The 18,267-nt window shown below is 32.2% G+C and overlaps 1 protein-coding gene and 1 pseudogene across 2 annotated transcripts; one reads left to right on the plus strand and one right to left on the minus strand.

Moving 5' to 3' along the window:
* Window positions 1-1,688: 1,688 nt before the first annotated feature.
* Window positions 1,689-5,713, minus strand: LOC136066476 (protein NUCLEAR FUSION DEFECTIVE 4-like; annotated as a pseudogene).
* A 2,874-nt stretch (window positions 5,714-8,587) lies between these two features.
* LOC112035803 (10 kDa chaperonin, mitochondrial) lies at window positions 8,588-12,338 on the plus strand. Of its 2 annotated transcripts, XM_065770799.1 has the most exons (4): window positions 8,588-8,793; window positions 9,994-10,133; window positions 11,237-11,372; window positions 12,044-12,338. In XM_065770799.1, exons 1-3 carry the CDS (start codon window positions 8,689-8,691, stop codon window positions 11,322-11,324), a joined length of 333 nt encoding a protein of 110 aa, XP_065626871.1. In that variant the 5' UTR covers window positions 8,588-8,688; the 3' UTR covers window positions 11,325-11,372; window positions 12,044-12,338. The 2 variants fall into 2 exon arrangements, with proteins under 2 accessions (XP_065626871.1, XP_023924404.1); XM_024068636.2 differs by lacking the exon at window positions 11,237-11,372.
* The last annotated feature ends 5,929 nt before the right edge of the window (window positions 12,339-18,267 follow it).

Genomic DNA, 18,267 nt, shown 5'->3' on the forward strand with positions numbered 1-18,267 from the left:
AAAATCTTATTGTTGGTGGTGAATGAACTCATCCTTGTACTACTTGTGTAGTCATTTAGCCAAATGTTAAGGGAGCAATATAAGCAGAATAGATTAGAGGATTAACTCTCCCGTACTTATCGGAAAGGAAGTAGAGCTAGATCCAAAAACTTTCCTTACCGTTTCCTCAAAAAAAGATAAAACTTAAAATACTAATTTAGTAATTTTTAATACCCAGAAGATTTTATTTACTCTTAATAATAAAAGGATTAGATGGAGAATTTTGATTGCAATCAAATTAAGATTTTTTATCAACTTAGAAATTATAGGAGAAGAAGATAAGAACAAAAAAATTATATCTATTTTTTTTATAAAAAAAAGTATGAAATATTTAAAAAGAATTAGATACGTTGTTGCAATTTAAAATGCATTAGACTTTTTTTTAGTGTAGTAATTAAAAGTTAAGAATAATTAGATTACACTACGTCTACGTTGCTGCAATTTAAGATGCATTAGACCTCTTTTTTTTTAGTGTAGTAATTAAAAAATAAGAAGATTTAGTATAGTATACGTTACTGCAATTTAAGATGCATTAGACCTTTTTTTTTAGGGTAGTATACAGTTGCTACAATTTAAGATGTATTAGTCCCTTTTTTTAGTGGAGTAATTAAAAAATAAGAAGAGTTAGATTACACTATGTCTATATTGCTACAATTTAAGATGTATTAGACTTTTTTTTATATAAATGTTTTCTTTTAAAATCTAAAATAATTTATGTAATTTGGTGAAACCACTTGGCAAAACCACAGATAGTGTATGATTTACAAGTATTCACATTGAAGCTACTAAAATATTTAGCTTTTAGCATCTCAAAAAGTTACTTTATTTACTTTAACACTTCACCTTACAATACACCCTACATCTTATCTCTTATTTTAGTACATCACTCATTAAGATAAATAATACATCCACCCACAAAAATCCATAGCAACAAGCCACAACCAGCCACCATAACCATGGCAACTAGCCACCACCCACTGCCACAAGCACCTACAACTAGCCATCACAAACACCTACAGCCACTATAAATCTTGATTAAAATACCACAAACACCCATAGCCACTATAAGTCTATAACTCCTAATTAAAATTAAATTAAATTTAAAAAAAAAAAAAAAAAAAAAAAAAAAAAAAAAAACCACCACAAGCCCACCTCAACAACCACCACAAAACCCAACAACCCATAATTGTCGCTACACGGAAGGCTAAATTTTTACTACTATATTCTAATTGAGTAGTTAATATAACATATAAAAACCCACTTGACCTAATAGTTTAAATCAATGAGTTTGAGCCTAATTATTTTTTATTAACCAATGTGTAGCCTCGTGTATATACACGGGTACAATTAAAAATAATCAAAATTATGTCTTTTGTTTAGATGAGGAGATCTAGCAATGAAGTAGCTCATAAAGCTGCCAAATTTGCTATTATGTCCAATATGTCTTTTGTTTTCAATAAGGATAATCTTCCCCTGCTCTTTCAGCAGCTTGTAAGGAGGACTATCCACCATGCTTCTCTTTCTTTTAGTAATGAATTGCAGATTATCAAAAAAAAAAATATATATATATATATATATATATGGTTCAAATTATACATTTTTTAGAAGATGTTCAAATTATACATAATATTAGCTTACACTTTTTTCAAACCATACATTTCTAAAATATGCAATGGTTTTTCATATTTTATATATATAGAAGTAATTCTAAAACCAATTTAGAATTTAATTGGTTTTAGACTCTTCAATTTTTGCACTTAATAATTCACTTATCACAAAAATTAAAAACTTAGATGGACACACAGCAGAAAATTGGACTCCAATTCAAATCCAATTTTGAATGTAATTAGATTTGGACTCTTCGATTATTATACTCAATGATTCACTTAGCATAAAATTAAAAATTAAATGGGACACATGACACAAAATTGAGAATCCAATTAAAATTTAATTGGATTTTCTCTAAACTTTGGCTATTAATATATATATATATATATATACACATACTAGTCACTCTTCTCAATAGTATTAAATGAGAGACTTTACTTCTATATTCTTTGTTCTAAACAATTGATTCCAACTAAGCCAACAAACTATTGATTTCTGGCCTTGTTGTCTGTACCCAAAATTACTCAGTTGGTGTGAGTTCTTTATATCTTGTATGGTATCTTGAAGCAACTCATTGCACAAAAGGATATATATTGGGCTACTATTTTAATCAAAACTTTCCTCCCGTCCCAGTTTGTGACAACATCCTCCCTTTTCACCCCTATAGTTTCTTCTGCACTCTCTTCTTACACTTTTATTTTGGTTGATAAATCACTCTCTTCTTACACTAACTCAACTCAAGGATTTTGATGGAATAGTATTAAGCTCCCTTTCTCCAAATCCACCAAAGTAGTGGAACATTGGAAGATGCACTTTGCCACTAATAATTAAATTCTAATCAAGTGAATAATGTGTAAAGTATATCTTTAGTTAGTTCTTCACTCTTCTGTTTACTCTTTTTTTCTCTTTCCCTATCTGTTTGTAGTTGTAGGCATGAAAGATTCAACCGCTAGTCAATACCACACTTTCTGAATGGAAATCAATGCTGCTAATCAACAAAACTAATTTACTTGTTTTCCTTTCACAATTCGTAAGATCTTTTTTTTTTTTCTTTTTTTTCTTTTTTTTTTTTTATCTCATCTTGTCTTGGGAACGTTATCAATTGCAGCAGCTAATATAAAATCATAATAAGCATAAATAATTCTATAGGTGTAAGTCCAAGCATATCACACCATTTTTTTTTCTTCAAAATATTTCTTCCTACTATATATGTTATTTTAAGCCATTGTTTTTATTTGCTAGATATTGAATGTTATGTTAAACCTTCCCCAAATAACCAAATATTTGTCAGATTCTAAAGAAAGAAAATGTTTTTCACAACCAAGTTCACTCTCAATTTGATTGATTTGGTAACAAATTTCAGCCAATATCTCTTTACCATTTTCATTTTCATTAACTATCAACCCAACATGATTGTCTGTTTTTGCGTCTGTGAAGATCAGTTTAAGTTCATGATGGGAATGCATAAATATTATATAGAAGCCTGTAGTTGGCTCTAGTTATTGCCAAGTTTGGAGATGATTTAAGTCTCTGTTCGGTCCATTAGCAGGCACTGTGCAAATGCAGTATTACACGTCCTAAACTCAACGAACAAGAGGAATACAGTTGTTTGGAGGTTAAACTAGGCGCAGCTCATTAGGTTTCTCAATTAAATCCACAAACATTCATATGGTCACATCTTTGAATTCAATTGTGGAACTTGCTTTACTGCACTTAAGATAGTATACCTAAGTTTTACACTTGACATGTTATATTTTAAAAATAAATAAAACAATTAAATTTATTTATTATATTGTTGACGTGGCATTTATATATTAATTGTCATGTTATCTTTATGCTTGAACAATCTTTGACCTGGAAAAGCAAGAATGGGGCCAAATGTACAATCATCACTGTAGGAATTGAAGAGAATGCTAACATCTCTGTTATTGTGACCACGTGATTCGTGTTATATATTCCTGAATTTGGATTCCAGAGATCAAACATTGTTATTTATTATAACTATTTTTTCTTATGCTATTTATTATAACTATGGCCTTTAATCTCCATATCAGTTTCATATTTAATTACTGATGAGCTTTATTTTAGAAAATAACCTATATAAAATGTCTTCTAAGCTGAGTCATTTCATAATGCAGCATGAAATTGAAATTTGAAGTGCTTGATACGCTATTTAATTGGAAGTACATTTTTCATTTTTTGCGTTCACAGCAGAGCTAAAAACAAGAACAAAAAAAAACTAAACAAAGATCAAACAAACCATCCTAGAAATGAACTAATTAAATAGAGAGGATCTTCAAAGGTTTTGCAAGAACGTTGTAGGTTCTGGTACATGCCACATTTTTCACCACCACAATCCCACAAAACTTTTCACTTAGCAGCAGCTGTTGTGTCTTTCTCCTTTTCCTCTTCTTCAATCCTGATGAACGTGTCACCTCTATACCTCTTGTAAAGGTCACCTTTGTAGAACTCCTTAGTTCTCACCACCAAAATCACCGAAATGAAGGCTGCAATTAATGTTGCAAGAGCCATAACTTTAAAAGACAGGTTAAAACACTGAACCCCTTTGCAAACCTTATTTTTTTCGCCCCCCAATCCAGGCATCTTCTTTGCCTCTCTGTCATATAACCTTCCAGTGAGCTCTTTATTGAATAGAAATGACCCAATTGGACTCGCCATTTGTCCACAATTGAACAACGTGGAGTAGTGCTTGAGCCCAAAGATCTCAGAAATGATAGCAAAAACCAATGGTAATTGTGCACCAAATGTGAAACCGATGATCAAAGATGCCACATAGATTGAACCAGAGAAGGGAAAAGCGATCATAGCGAGTCCAATGCTTAAGAAGAAAAGAACCGCTGACAAAAGAACTGGACGTGGAACCTTATATTTCATGAGTAAGATTTCTGATATGAACCCAGAGAAGACTCTTCCTGAGTAATTCCAAATGCTAATCATTGATACAAAGGTCTTCACGGTTTTTGGCTCGTATAAAAGGGCCTCTCCAATTTGTCCTAGATTGTCAATGGCTGTTAAGCATGATCCAAGTCCAACAAGTGTGGCAATAAATATAATCAACATGTCAACGCTGAATATTGCTTGTAAGATGCTATAGTCTTCCCCTCTGGGTGGCTTGTTAAATACATCAGCAAAGAAAGACTTTTTAGGTTCTTCTCCCTTCTTAGTAGGGTTTTGTTGGAGCTCATCCGGTTGTAATTTCTCGATAATTATGTCATTTGGGTGCTCTCTTATTTGCCTCCATAGTAACACCTCTTGCCTTATGGCCACCACGCCAGGAAGGAACACAAAAACGCAAGCAACTATGGCACTCGCCATATAGGCTGTCGCCGAAAAGTTAACACGTTGTTGGGTCAGAGTCATTGCCATCAAGAACACAGCTAGTGCTGCTGAGAGATAGAGGAAGTGATAAAAAACATTCACCTCATTTGATTGCTTCACCTTCACCTCTTTTTCACGAATGGTATACAAAAACAATACGATATAATTGCAGGCAGCCAGCCTATGAATAGGATCAATGAGGTAGAATCATCACCATATATGGCTAAGTACATTTGTGTAAGTAATGAGCCACTAAGCCCCACGTACCCTTTCAACAGACCCAACATAATAGATCGACTCTCAGGAAAATTCTTGACACAGGTGACTAGAGAACCTGTGTTTGCAAAATTCTGAGAATTTGCTGCAATGAAAATGTAGAGACACATTTGCCAAAACTGTGGCTTTGCAATCCTGCCTGTCACAGCCAACCATATCATAAAGTAGCCTACAAAGTTGGTCAATGAGCCAAGGAGGAGTATAAACCAGGTGGGGGTAATCTCAGCAATAAGCCCTGACACAATCCCTACACTAGCACCAATATCCTTACAAGAACTCATTGTGTTCAGCATGGTTTGGTTGTATCCAAGGTTCTTCTTGATGTCCCGGAATAGACTGCAAAAAGGTAAGTTGCACCTGCACCAGCCATGATCAGAAACGAGGCAAAAACCGAGGTCCACCTACCGGTCGCCAAATGACGAGCCAAACCACAGCTCTGCAACTCAGCCATTATGCCTCTAATGCTATGATAATGGCCAAGAGAGAGGAGTTTAATTTGTTTATGGGATTTAGAATTTAAATTAATAATTGGGTTCTGGGTACATATTGGAAGAAATGAGCTATATATAAATAAACCAAATGGAGGACTAGTTAGTTTATGCAATTAGCTAATTGATGGTATTCCAATTCATTAAGTAGTTACTAGAAAGTTGTTTTCATGGGATGATAAGGGAGAGGATGGTGTTGTCAAGTTTGTAGTTTTCTTAACAACAATCAGTTTGGTCCTTAGGTAATTGGCCTATCATCATTCTATGTATATCCAACAAGAAACAAGACACAACTCGTGGTTCAGTGCTGATGTTTGTTGCAACAATGTAAAGAGTGTTACATAACAGCAAGGCTATAAGATAGGAATATAAAAATAATTAAACAAACCATAACAGTTGATTTTGATACAATTAATATAAGTGTGTTAGATTGAAAGGCATGGTTAAAGTACTAAACTTAACAGTTCTAACCCCCCATTTACTTAGTTTTAACGACAAAAAATCGAAACCCTAGTAATAGTTATAAGGTGGTTTCCAACAGAAAGATGAACCAAACAACCCAGAAAAAGATTACCATTCATGGTGAGGGAAAAGTAAAACTTGGTGAACGTTGAGAACATAATTAAGCAACATATTATTAAGAGCCTGACTGCTTTGAGATTTTTAGCCCAAAAAACAAAAACTACTAAAAGACAGGATGAGTACAATTTTTGAGAGATTAAAATTTGACACACTTAAACGACCGCTAACACAGTCAAACATATTAATAGAATGCTCAACCTTCGAAAAAATATAATAATTTTAAGAAAAAATTTTATTTATTAAATTTTTGAGCTTAATTAAAATTGTTACATTGTAAAACCAATAGAAAATGCATATTATTGGCCAATAGAAAATGTCATTTTTTTTCTTTTCTTTTTTTCTTGTTGAGAGGTCGTCTTAATAATAATAAAAAATTGACAATACTATAGGACAAATAGACATAATATATTTTATCATTACCTAGTCATTTTAACTTTTATTTCAAAATAATAACAAGTGTACATAATGAGCAACGCATCAGTCATTGCAAACTTTCCGTCTATTTTGCACAAAAAAAAACTATTTTTATATTTTACACACTCATTTTTACAAAACACCTACATTAGTCTATCTATTTTACACATTTATTCAATAAAATATTTTCTTTTATAATTTTTTATTATTCCCTCACTCACTACCCCTCTCTCTCACAGACCCAACGCACCAAAAAAAAATACTAAAATATTAAATGCACGAGCTATAATAACCGTACATATAGCACGATTACTGTAGCACTTGTGCATTTATACACAATTTTACACATACTGATGTGAGTGTTTTTTTTTTTTGGGTCAAAATGTGCATATCTCAACACTTTTTCTATTTTGCACTACTTTGCACTTACTGATGCAAGTGTTCTAAGTATGCATATAGGAGGGATGGAAATTAATATTTTGAAATTTGCATAAACTCTTTCATTACACTCTCAAGTCTCAACATCCACTTTTCACAGATTTCGTAGTCATGAACGAAAGAAATGCTATGTCCATTACATTTTTACAACACTTTCACAATAAGTCTTAAATGACAGGTGGTTACTTATTGTTATTGGTAGCAAAAAAGTAATTCATATAGTAAGTTCAAATTAAAACTAATAACAATTCACCATTTGTGATTTATTATGAAAATGTTGTAAATATACAACTCCTCAAAAAATAAAGGGAAAATTGACAGTTATGAAATCCATGACTCATTACCTGATTACACACTTAGTCGTCAACTTAAATTTGAAAAGAAAAAATACATCTTTGATTTTTTTTTTTTTTAAATATTGAAAACTATGTGATTTATAGGGTCAATGCAACACTCGTATGTAGGTTATTATCTCCTATCAGGAAAAAAAAAATTGTAGCTTATTATTTATTGATAGTTTGATACACTTCCTTGTATATAATTATAGTTTATGAGACTAAATAGTTGACTTGAGTTTAATTGAATAACCTAAAATTACAATATCTAAAAAACTATTCCTAAGTTTCACTTTTTTTTTTTTTTTTTATTTTTTTTTTTTTTTTTTGAGAAACATTATGAATAAATTAAAATTCTCAAATTTACTAGCTCATGTGGTGCATACTGCAAAATTCATCTTGAGATATATTCAACTTTTAAGGCAATCTCAAAAATAATCTGAAAATTGAATACATTTTAAAATTTATACTATTTTTAATCTGAATTTTAAATTGACTAATTTTTAATCTTTGGGATATAAAATTAAAATGATTTTAAATCTAAGAATGTAAATTAAAATTTAGTCATAAAAAAATAAGATAACATATTTTAGATTAGACAAAATTTAGCTACAAAATTGATTGTAGCCTTAAATTACAACTTTACTCAATATTTTTTTATTAGAAGTGAATTTTGACAAATCCACTATTGATTACATCTTTTTTTATAACCTTCATGCTTGCAAAATTTTTAAAAATTAAAGATTAATAATTATGTAATCAATAAATTATTTAAATTACAAATTTTTGTAATTTAAAATTATGTATAAAATATAAGCTTATAGATCATATAGTAAATAATATTCGATTGACACAAAATTTAACATATATATTAAGAGCATAAAAAACGTATAATTTAACTGTTAAATTATCAAAATATATAGTAATATTTATTTTATTAAAATTTTATAACTAAATTTTGTACTTTTATATTTCCTATTTTTCACAAAAAAAAAAAAAAAAAAAGGCATGGGCAATTGCGTAACTTCACTATGTTAGATGAGCATTCTTAAACCCTCCAAACATAACCCCAAAGCCCAAAAGAAGAAGGTTCTAGTCTGAGTTCTAGTTCTTCACTCACTCTCTTCTTCTTCTGGTTCTCGCTAGCAATCTCATACCATCTTTTTTCAATGGCTAAGCGTTTGATCCCATCTCTCAATCGTGTTCTCATCGAGAAAATTGTTCCTCCTTCCAAAACAAACTCTGGTATCTTGCTTCCAGAGAAAACCACCAAGGTGAGTGACTCTCAATGTTTTTCTCTTTCTTTCTTCTAAAAGTAATTGGTTCTTGTTTTTGGCTGATGAGAATGTTTTTTGGGGAAGAAAAGTCTCCAACTTTGAAAGATTCATCTTTTCTCTTTTTTGTATTGTGGTTTTTGCTTGAAAATGGAATTGGGTCTGCCTCTTTTCCTTTCTTTTTTGTACTTTGATTTTGACTTGTATAGTGCCCTTCTGTTACATGCTTTGGCTTTGTATTGCAATGTTTCATGTGGGTTTGGACTCTGGGGATTGTTCTGGTTTTTGGGTTTTTTTTTTTAATATATATTTTTAATTATATATATAAAGAGGAGGCTTTTTTACCTTTTCCTGATTGGTTTGTGTCTTTGCCTTTTTGGTTCATATAAGTTGTGTATTGTATTCTGATTCTTCTGGGTATGGATTTGATCTCAGTACTCTTTCTAAGTGAGCTTTTACATTGTAATCCAACTCATTTATTTTTTAGTTTGAATTTCTGGAATTGCTTCGATTCGGGATTTTCCCATTTAACTCAAATACCTCTTTATTTGTCATGTTCCTTTAATTGTATGTGAAATATTTCTTATTTGTTTCAATATCTATTATGCTTTGGCCCTGGAAATGGATTTATCCTAATAATCAGTTGTAGATTTCTTTTACTACTGAGGAGCTGAAAAAACTTAACACTTTCCTGGACTAGCACAACTACTTTTTAAAATTTATTTGATTATTTCATATTACATCTAGAACAAGAACTTAAGGACTTGAAATGAAAATGAATTTAGGAATGTTTGACAACTATGTTTGATAAATTCTTATCTATACTAGAATGGCCTTACCTGCTTTTCTGCTCTTCTATCAAGTTTCTGATAGATCAGACAATAGCAGAGTCTTATATTTTTCTCTGAGATTAAATTATGTTCTGGGAATTATAGAAGCAATGGCAATAATTTAAATAGTGACAGTTGCTCACATCAAATGAAATTTCACCACTTGTAAGACTTAGTTTACTCGCATAGTTTACATGTTGTACTTGTGTAATCTACAAAACTGTTGGATCCCACGCGTAACATGAAGTAATTTGAATGAAGGCAAGCATCAGTTGAGATTTACTCTTGCAGTACTTTTTCATGTATATTTTCTTGTACCGTTACTTATTGTTCTTGTTGGTCTACATTGCTTTTTTGCTTGATAATTCAGCTGAACACTGGAAAAGTTGTTGCTGTGGGCCCAGGAGCTCATAGTAGAGATGGGAAGCTTATTCCGGTTAGTGTGAAGGAAGGAGAGACAGTTCTTTTGCCTGAATATGGAGGAACTGAAGTAAAGCTTGGTGATAAAGAGTAAGCTATACTCTTCTTTTATCATGTGGCCATATCTTATTTTATGAATGTGATGTAATATTGTATTTGACAGTCAACATTCATTTGATATGTAATAGTTGTCTTTTTTCTTTCATATGTTTTTGTTTCAAAGAGTTTGTTTTATATTAGCCCATATCAACCACCCACGGAGATGCTTTAGTGGTAGGAAGCTCTCCAACTATTCACCTTGAGAGTTCTAGGTTGAGAGCTTGAGCGTTGGTATGCCCCATTAATTGCGTTGATGGTCCCACGCCATTCATGAGAAGGGTTCAAGTTAGCCAAGAGCAGTGAACTCACCTGCTAGTTCCCTTTTTTCATTTAGCAAAATATATATATATATATATATGCATTTATGTATGTATGTATGTATGTATGTATGTATGTATAATAGCCGATGTCATGAAAAATAGGAGAATTTTATTGCCATTCTATATTTCTATCATGGTGTTATTTTTGGGTAACTTTATTATGATTGGATGTATTTAATCATTAGATCACCCTTTAATTTGCACTGTAAAGCTTTTTATTCTTTAATCTTATTTTGTCAACATTTTTTGTCAAACTTATCATAGTCTACTTAGGCCTTGTAATCAACTCATCTATAGAGGCAATATAGTGCCATCTGACAGATTTCAGCATGCTGTGGTAGCTGAGTGGTTCCAGGGGCACGCATTAATGACAGGAAATAAGTTATGATATTGTTTAGCTGGTGACAAAGTAGCCAAAGCAATAAAGCGTTTTGCCTGTTTTCTCTGTGATGGCCATAATATTGTTACACGTGGTTTGAATTCCTTCTATATCCATTGAACAAGTATATCATCCTAGATGAGACAAACCACCAAAATAGCTTTCAGACTTCTCTTAGATGGCTGCCAAACCTAGTTTACACGAAAATTGCTTTTATAACTCTGGGCAAATTCTCTTTAGTGGAATGCTACATAAATGGTATAATTATGTTTGTACAGCTATGTTTTGCATTAGGCATAGATCAGGAAAATGTTTCTAGGGAACTGACATTAACCATGTTTGCAGAAAAATATTGTTAATAATACTTAATATGCTGTTCATAACTTTATATACAGAAGAGAGAAAAGAAGGGTCGCATTCCTCTTGAAAGCAGGCCGCATTTTGGTGATCTTGGACATTGCAAACTCTTGTATGACATGCTAGTGGTGTTGCATCTCTCCAGAAATCAAACCATTTGTTGAACTGTACATAGTAATTCCAAAAGGCCTTTGTACTTTATTTGTATACTGTCCAACACATGGGAAACATGGGTTCTATGACAGGTTTGACTTTAGACCAAAATAAATGAGTAAAGATGACCTATCCCTTTCCAATCTTGTTAAATCATGCTCTTACGGAATGAGCATTGCATTATTTCAAGATATTCTGAATACTTAATATACATGACTAGTGGAGGGCCTGGAGGCACTTCTGTTTACAAAATTTAGAAAGCAATTTTTTTGCACTTTACAGAGAATTACTCATTTAAAGTCAATGTTGTTGTGCATAAGTTCTATAGCGTTGATTTGATATTGAAGCTATGTTGGTATCAAGCAGTAAACTCATTTTCAAATTTCTAGTTTTATAATCCTTCCTCAGTTTCCATTGCTTTGTGTGTAATCTTGATCATGTTTAGTAATTATGCTTCTAGAAATGATACATGGTGATGGTATATCTGTTGAAATGTTTGTGCTTCCTTTGTATTTCCACATATATATATGGAATGGTTTATTAATCATTTTATGTTGATACTGACACAGCAATCCACATGACACTTCCTCCAAACACTTAAATTTGTCACGAACATATTCACCTTTTATTTCTCTTGTCACCATGGAATAATTGCTGTACTCCTAACATATGTTTCTTGGACTTTATTCCAGATATCATCTGTTTAGAGATGAGGATATTTTGGGAACTCTTCATGACTGACGCATGGAACTTCACTATCACCATTCCAATGGGTTGGATTCTTGTTCTTCATGAGGCATAGAGGCAATCATCATATCTGCAGCTGCATACTTTGTGCTATTTGTAACTTGTATTAGACTAGACACCATTGTTTTGAGATTCTCAAATAACCAAGGTGTTGAAGACAACTCCATGGTGTCTCATCAAAGATTCTGGATTATGGTCCGGGAAATGCTGGATTTAATTGACTTATTTGAACTTGGTCCATTTACATTGTGTCTTTTGTGTGTGATTCAGAGTCTAATCCAACAATATTATAGGTCAACTACCTCATACTATTAATGGGCATAGACAATTGGAGAATTTCTGACCGGGGGAGTCATATATCTATGGTTCACTCCCAAAGGAGGGTTCTACGTCATTTACATATATATATATTAGAAAGAGGTTAATTTTAACAAAGCTCCTGTTATATTAGAAATCTAAGGATTTCCATATGTGCAAATTAATGGTGGTGGAGATAATAAACGGTCATTAGTAAGAATGGTAGTGGCTTAGGTATTATTGTGATGTGGGCAGACCATAAAATGCTTGTTGTGGTGGATGGTGGTGGTTGTTGCAGGGGTAAATGAGCGAGAAATTGCAAGTTGATGGTTATGCTTTCATCAAAACTAATAAACTATCTGAATAAATTATGAAATATTCACAATGGGAACTATGGATGGACTGACTTTAAATTAAAGACGTCTTGTGAAGGATTGTCTTCCATCAGTTTCAGGAAGTTGGCTTTTGGTTTGGGAGAATTTGCATTACTACCGATATTCAGATTTAGGGGAATGAAATGTTTGAAGTCTAAAAGCCTAAGAATGTAATTATGTCTATGTTTGGTACGATTAGGAATGGAATAAGAGTCTTTGGAATATGAAATGCTTATATTTAGTTTATTTATAGGAAATCTTATAAGGATTATTTATTTTTTTACAAAATGTCATGTGATTCGTAAGCATAATAATTATTTAAATTGTCAATTTATAATTACTATTTTTCAATTTTGTTTCCGTCTGTTAAAGGGTTGGAGGAATGGGTGAAATTATCTGTTTATAAATTTTTTTTTTTTTTTTTAAAGTAACTTTTTCTAAATATGGGGGAATGTGGATACCCACATTTTTCAAAGGGAATCTACAATCTTTCAAATACCCAAACGTTTGATTTCTTTATGTGATTTGCAACTAAACGTGAGAATGCTAGAGATTTTTTCAACATTCTTAAGAATCCTAAAATATTAAAAAAAGGAAAAGAAAAAAAAGAAGAAGCCAAATGTTACATTGGGTTAGAAATGTGTTAATGATTCTATTTGGCAGATTTAACCATCATTAGATTTGCCGATTGTCATAATGAGAGATAATTTAGGATTTATTTTTCTCAACTTCCGCTTTTAAATGTAGTACTAGTCATTGACTCATGTAATGGGTGGTAATATATAGTTATTTTGAAATGTGATATAATGCATAATTTAATTTCTAACTTTTATTTTGAATAATTTGTTCTCCCTAAAAATTCAACAATTTCTAAAAGTAATTTTAGTCTCTCCATTTTTACAAATATATAATTTTATCATTTTTGGTTTTTTTTTAATCAATAATTCTAACTATTGCATTATATTTTCCTAATTTATTTTGATAAAAAAAAAAATTTTAAGTTTCAAATTTCTCATTCATCAACCTAAAAGTAAAGTTGCAAGAAAGAATTAAAAATAATATATATATATATATATAGAGAGAGAGAGAGAGAGAGAGCATAATAATTTTTTTTTTTTTAAGAATATGAGAGAGAATAACACATTTATAGAATAAAAGATTATGAGAAGTGTGGGGGATAAGAGGATAAGGCCCAAGTTAATAGGCGAACACCCACGAGAGGACTGTTTCGCATCCGAAGAGAAGGATGCGGAGAATGCAAGGCCCAGGGTGGATTGGAATCCTCTTGGTAGAGGATCATCGCTGTCCGAGGAGGATATCTTCAGTCCGAGGAGGACATCTCCTGTCCGAGGAAGATGCTTTACTCTGATATGATATCGGAGATTAATTGAATAGGGGAAAAGCCTGATTGACTGCCGAGGACTCCACCTGATCAAGATAAGCTCAAAGCATATTCAGGAACGATAAGGATGAGGAAATATCTGAGGGAAAGGCTGCTGCCACCGTATTCAATGCATTGCAATAGCTTTTCTGGCCGCATTTATGTGGAGGAGACCTCTGAATAGTGCCTCCTAACCTACCGCCACTCACACAGAGATGAAAAGAAGCTGCCTGACGTGACAGGTACTTGAGCAAGTTCATGGATGGGGAGCACGTGGACGATGGAGATGAGGGTGAGAGTGACTATATAATAGAGGGAGAGGGTTTGAAACAAACCATGGAATGTATGAAAACAGATGAATAAATAGTGAAAAGAGTGATAATCCTTTGTTATGAATCCTTTGCTAATTCTAGTTCTTTGACCCATACTCTACAAATTAATTGTCTTTGGGTTTACGTAGAGAATTTAGACCCTACAATTTCAATTCTACAATACCAGATTGGTTGTTTGACATTGGCCGTAGTCTTGTTTACCTTAATCTTTCAAGATGTCAGTTACAAGGTTTGATCCCGAATGCTATTGGGAACCTGACTTCTCTCACTTCTCTTGATCTCTCAATGAATAATCTTGAAAGTCCAATACCATTAACTTTAGGCTTGTTTCAAAAGAAAGGCCTGCAGCTTAGCATTTCTTCATCACTGAGAGAGTTGTATCTTTTCGACAATCGATTGAATGGATCCTTAGAGCAAAGTCTTGCACAGCTCTGGCAACTCGTTGTCTTGTATATGGTTGGGAATCACTTGGAGGGTAACATCACAGAAGCTCAATTACTAAAATTTAGAAGCTTGCCAGTGTTAGATCTATCTTCAAATCGGTTGGTGTTAAAAGTGAGTACAAGCTGGATTCCACCCTTTCAGATTGAAACCATAGGTTTAGGGTCTTGCCAACTAGGCCCAGAATTTCCATGGTGGCTTCGATCACGAAAGAATTTTTCTCTTCCATTGGTATCTCAAATGCTGGAATTGTAGATGTCGTGCCAGATTGGTTTTGGAACCTGTCCTCTAGGACCAAGAATATGAATTTGTCTTTCAATAACCTCCACGGATATGTGCCAAATTTATCATCACAACTCCAACTTTCACTACTAGACTTGAGTTCCAACAGCTTTAACAATCCCTTACTTGGCTTCTCTGTCAACTTAATGGTATTGGTTCTGGCTGCAAATTCAATTTTTGGAACAATTTCACACTAATGTGCAATATTGTCTGTAAATAACTCTCTTTTATTTGGATCTATCCGGAAATAATTTATCAGGAGAGATTCCAGACTGCTGGAAATACGGACAAAAATTGGTCATTTTAAGCTTAGCTAATAACTCTCTTTATGGACGAATCCCAAACTCAATTGGCCAATTAATAACTCTTACGACACTGCGATTGGACAGGAATCGCCTTTCAAGAGAACTGCCTTTATCATTGCAAAATTGCACTGCCTTGGTGTTTTTGGATCTTGGAAAGAACAGACTGTTGGGTAGCATACCAACATGGATTGGTGAGAATTTACAAAACCTAATGATTCTTGCATTGCAATATAATGAATTTAGTTGAAGCATTCCGTTGCAGTTGTGCCAACTAAAATATTTGAAATATTTGAACATTGCTTCAAATAATTTATTTGGAACCATTCCATGATGCGCCTTTGTTGACACTTCCTTTAGGGACAATCATTCCTTCACGTATATTCCTCATAAGATCTATTACCATTATATATTCCAAAATTTTCTTCCTTTTGCCAAATCACTTGACCTTTCATCAAATAAGTCAACGGGACAAATTCCTAAAGAAGTTATGAGCCTTGTCGGATTGAAGAATTTGAATTTGTCAACAAATCATTTGATCGGACCTATCCCACCAAACATTGCTGAAATGATAGAACTAGAGTCTCTTGATTTATCAAGGAATCAACTTTCATGCACCATCCCAACTGGCATGACTAATTTGACATCCGTTGCAATTTTAGACATGTCACATAACAATTTGTCAGGGGTAATTCCTCTTGGTCTCCTACTCGATAGATTTGATAACTCATCCTACATAGGGAATCTTCAACTTTGTGGAATTCCGCTTTCAAAGATATGCTCGAACAATGAATCATTTGGAGATCCACAATGTTCGAGAGGAGATGAAGAAAACCAAGATGGCTCTGCAATAACTTCACTCTATACAAGCTTGGGACTTGGATTTATTACAGGGTTTTGGGTATTTCGGGGTTCTTTACTCTTGAATAGATCTTGGAGGTATACTTATTTCCGTTTCTTGGGCAACATGAATGACAAAATTTATGTGATGGTTGCAGTTGGAGTAACCAGATTGAAAAGGAAGTTTCAACGCGGACAAGCTCCTCAAGTAAAGGGTGGTCAATAATTTTGTTCAAAATTCATCTATTGTGTGTAACTTCTTTATTTCTTAAGTATTAAAAATGTCAAATAAATTGTACTATCTTGCAAGATGCTTCGAAGGCTAGCACTGTCATGAATTCTACTCAGTTGAAGGTTGTTTTTTAAATTCTAATAAGAGCAATTTGCTTCAAACTAGAATGGCAATGGCACTTGCTCCTTTTCAAGAATCAAGAATAAAAGCAAATCACGAAGAAATGTGTCAGCACCATAATTCAGGTACCATTATTCCTTCTTCTAAAGTATCTTGTAAGAAAGTTCTGTTTTGGGTGAGTGAAACTGTGAAATAATACAAAACCAAATAGTATATTCAAATAGAATTTTCTTGTATTGAAAATGAAAATAATCCAAAGATTAAACTTACAAGGTTTGACACAGTTGAAGCATGGGAATAAGAACAAATTGCTTGAATGACTTGAAAAATATTTAGTTATTTCCACTAATATAAGCCTACAATTATTTTTTTTTTTATATTCTTGATTGCGTGCAATAAAATTTAATTTTATCTTTTGTTGTGCTTTTTTTTCAATTGCTGACAAGACTCAAAACAATACAATTTATACCATATTCTAAATCCATTGTTTGCAATATAAATCTTATAAAAATAATCACTATTCATTTTACTTAACTAATTAGCACCTTCTCAAAAAAAAAAAAAAAAAAAAATCCTAACTAGCACCTATACATAATTAATATATAAAAATAAATGAATTTAAATTATTAATATCCAGTTTAATTACATAGCACAAATGACAAAGTTAGACTACTATAGTCTAAGTTCTATATATTGTATTTTAGTATTTGATGCTATTTCAGTGCTTTTGTGTGTGTGTGTGTGTTAGGACTCATCCAACTTTCAGCTATTTCAGTGATTGGTAAAGGCATAAACCTAAATGCATAAACTTTGAATTGGGATGAATAGAAGATTTTGACATTAAAAATAAAATAAAAAATAAAAAGCTTCTGAACACTCGTTGTTATTACATGATGTAGAAAGTTAATTATAAAGATAATGGATTAAATGATCATATCTCAAATTACTTATTTGTTAAGTGGTTATTGGTAAGTAAAAAGTAGTGTAAATGGTGAGTCTAAATGCGAACCAATAAGAATTTGCTACTTTAAGAATTTGTAAAAATATTATAGAAATATTTGTGGTTATAACATCACTCTTAAAAGAATTAATAATATTATTCAAGGGGCAAAGTATAATTTTATATTTAAAAAAATTGCTAAAATTAATACCTAGTATCAGGGACGGAGCCAGACTTTAGACTTAGGGGGGGCAAAAAATATGTTAAAAAAATTTCTTGACTTGTAACTAAATGAGATTATCTTATAAAAATTAATGTTTCCATTACTTCGTTCTGTCATTTATTTAATTAATTTTCAAATGTTTCTTCAATTTCAAACCTTATAGCTCTACTGATTGAGAATTTAAAAAAAAAAAAATGTAAACAAAGAGAAGATAAGAAAAGTCCATACCTCAAACGTTTTCCAAAAAAAAAAAACCCCTCAAACGTTTCAATTTTCAAGTTAAACCAATTTAACCAGTTAAATATTAGAAGAATTCCCTTAAAAATTAATAGCCACACACGTAGTCCTCTTAGTAACATACTCAATAGCTTATGGCCACACACAAAAAAGAGCTAAGAGTGAGCG

Source organism: Quercus suber, unplaced genomic scaffold (genome assembly GCF_002906115.3).
Source record: "Quercus suber isolate HL8 unplaced genomic scaffold, Cork oak 2.0 scaffold_36, whole genome shotgun sequence".
In the NCBI taxonomy this organism is placed as follows: Eukaryota; Viridiplantae; Streptophyta; class Magnoliopsida; order Fagales; family Fagaceae; genus Quercus; species Quercus suber.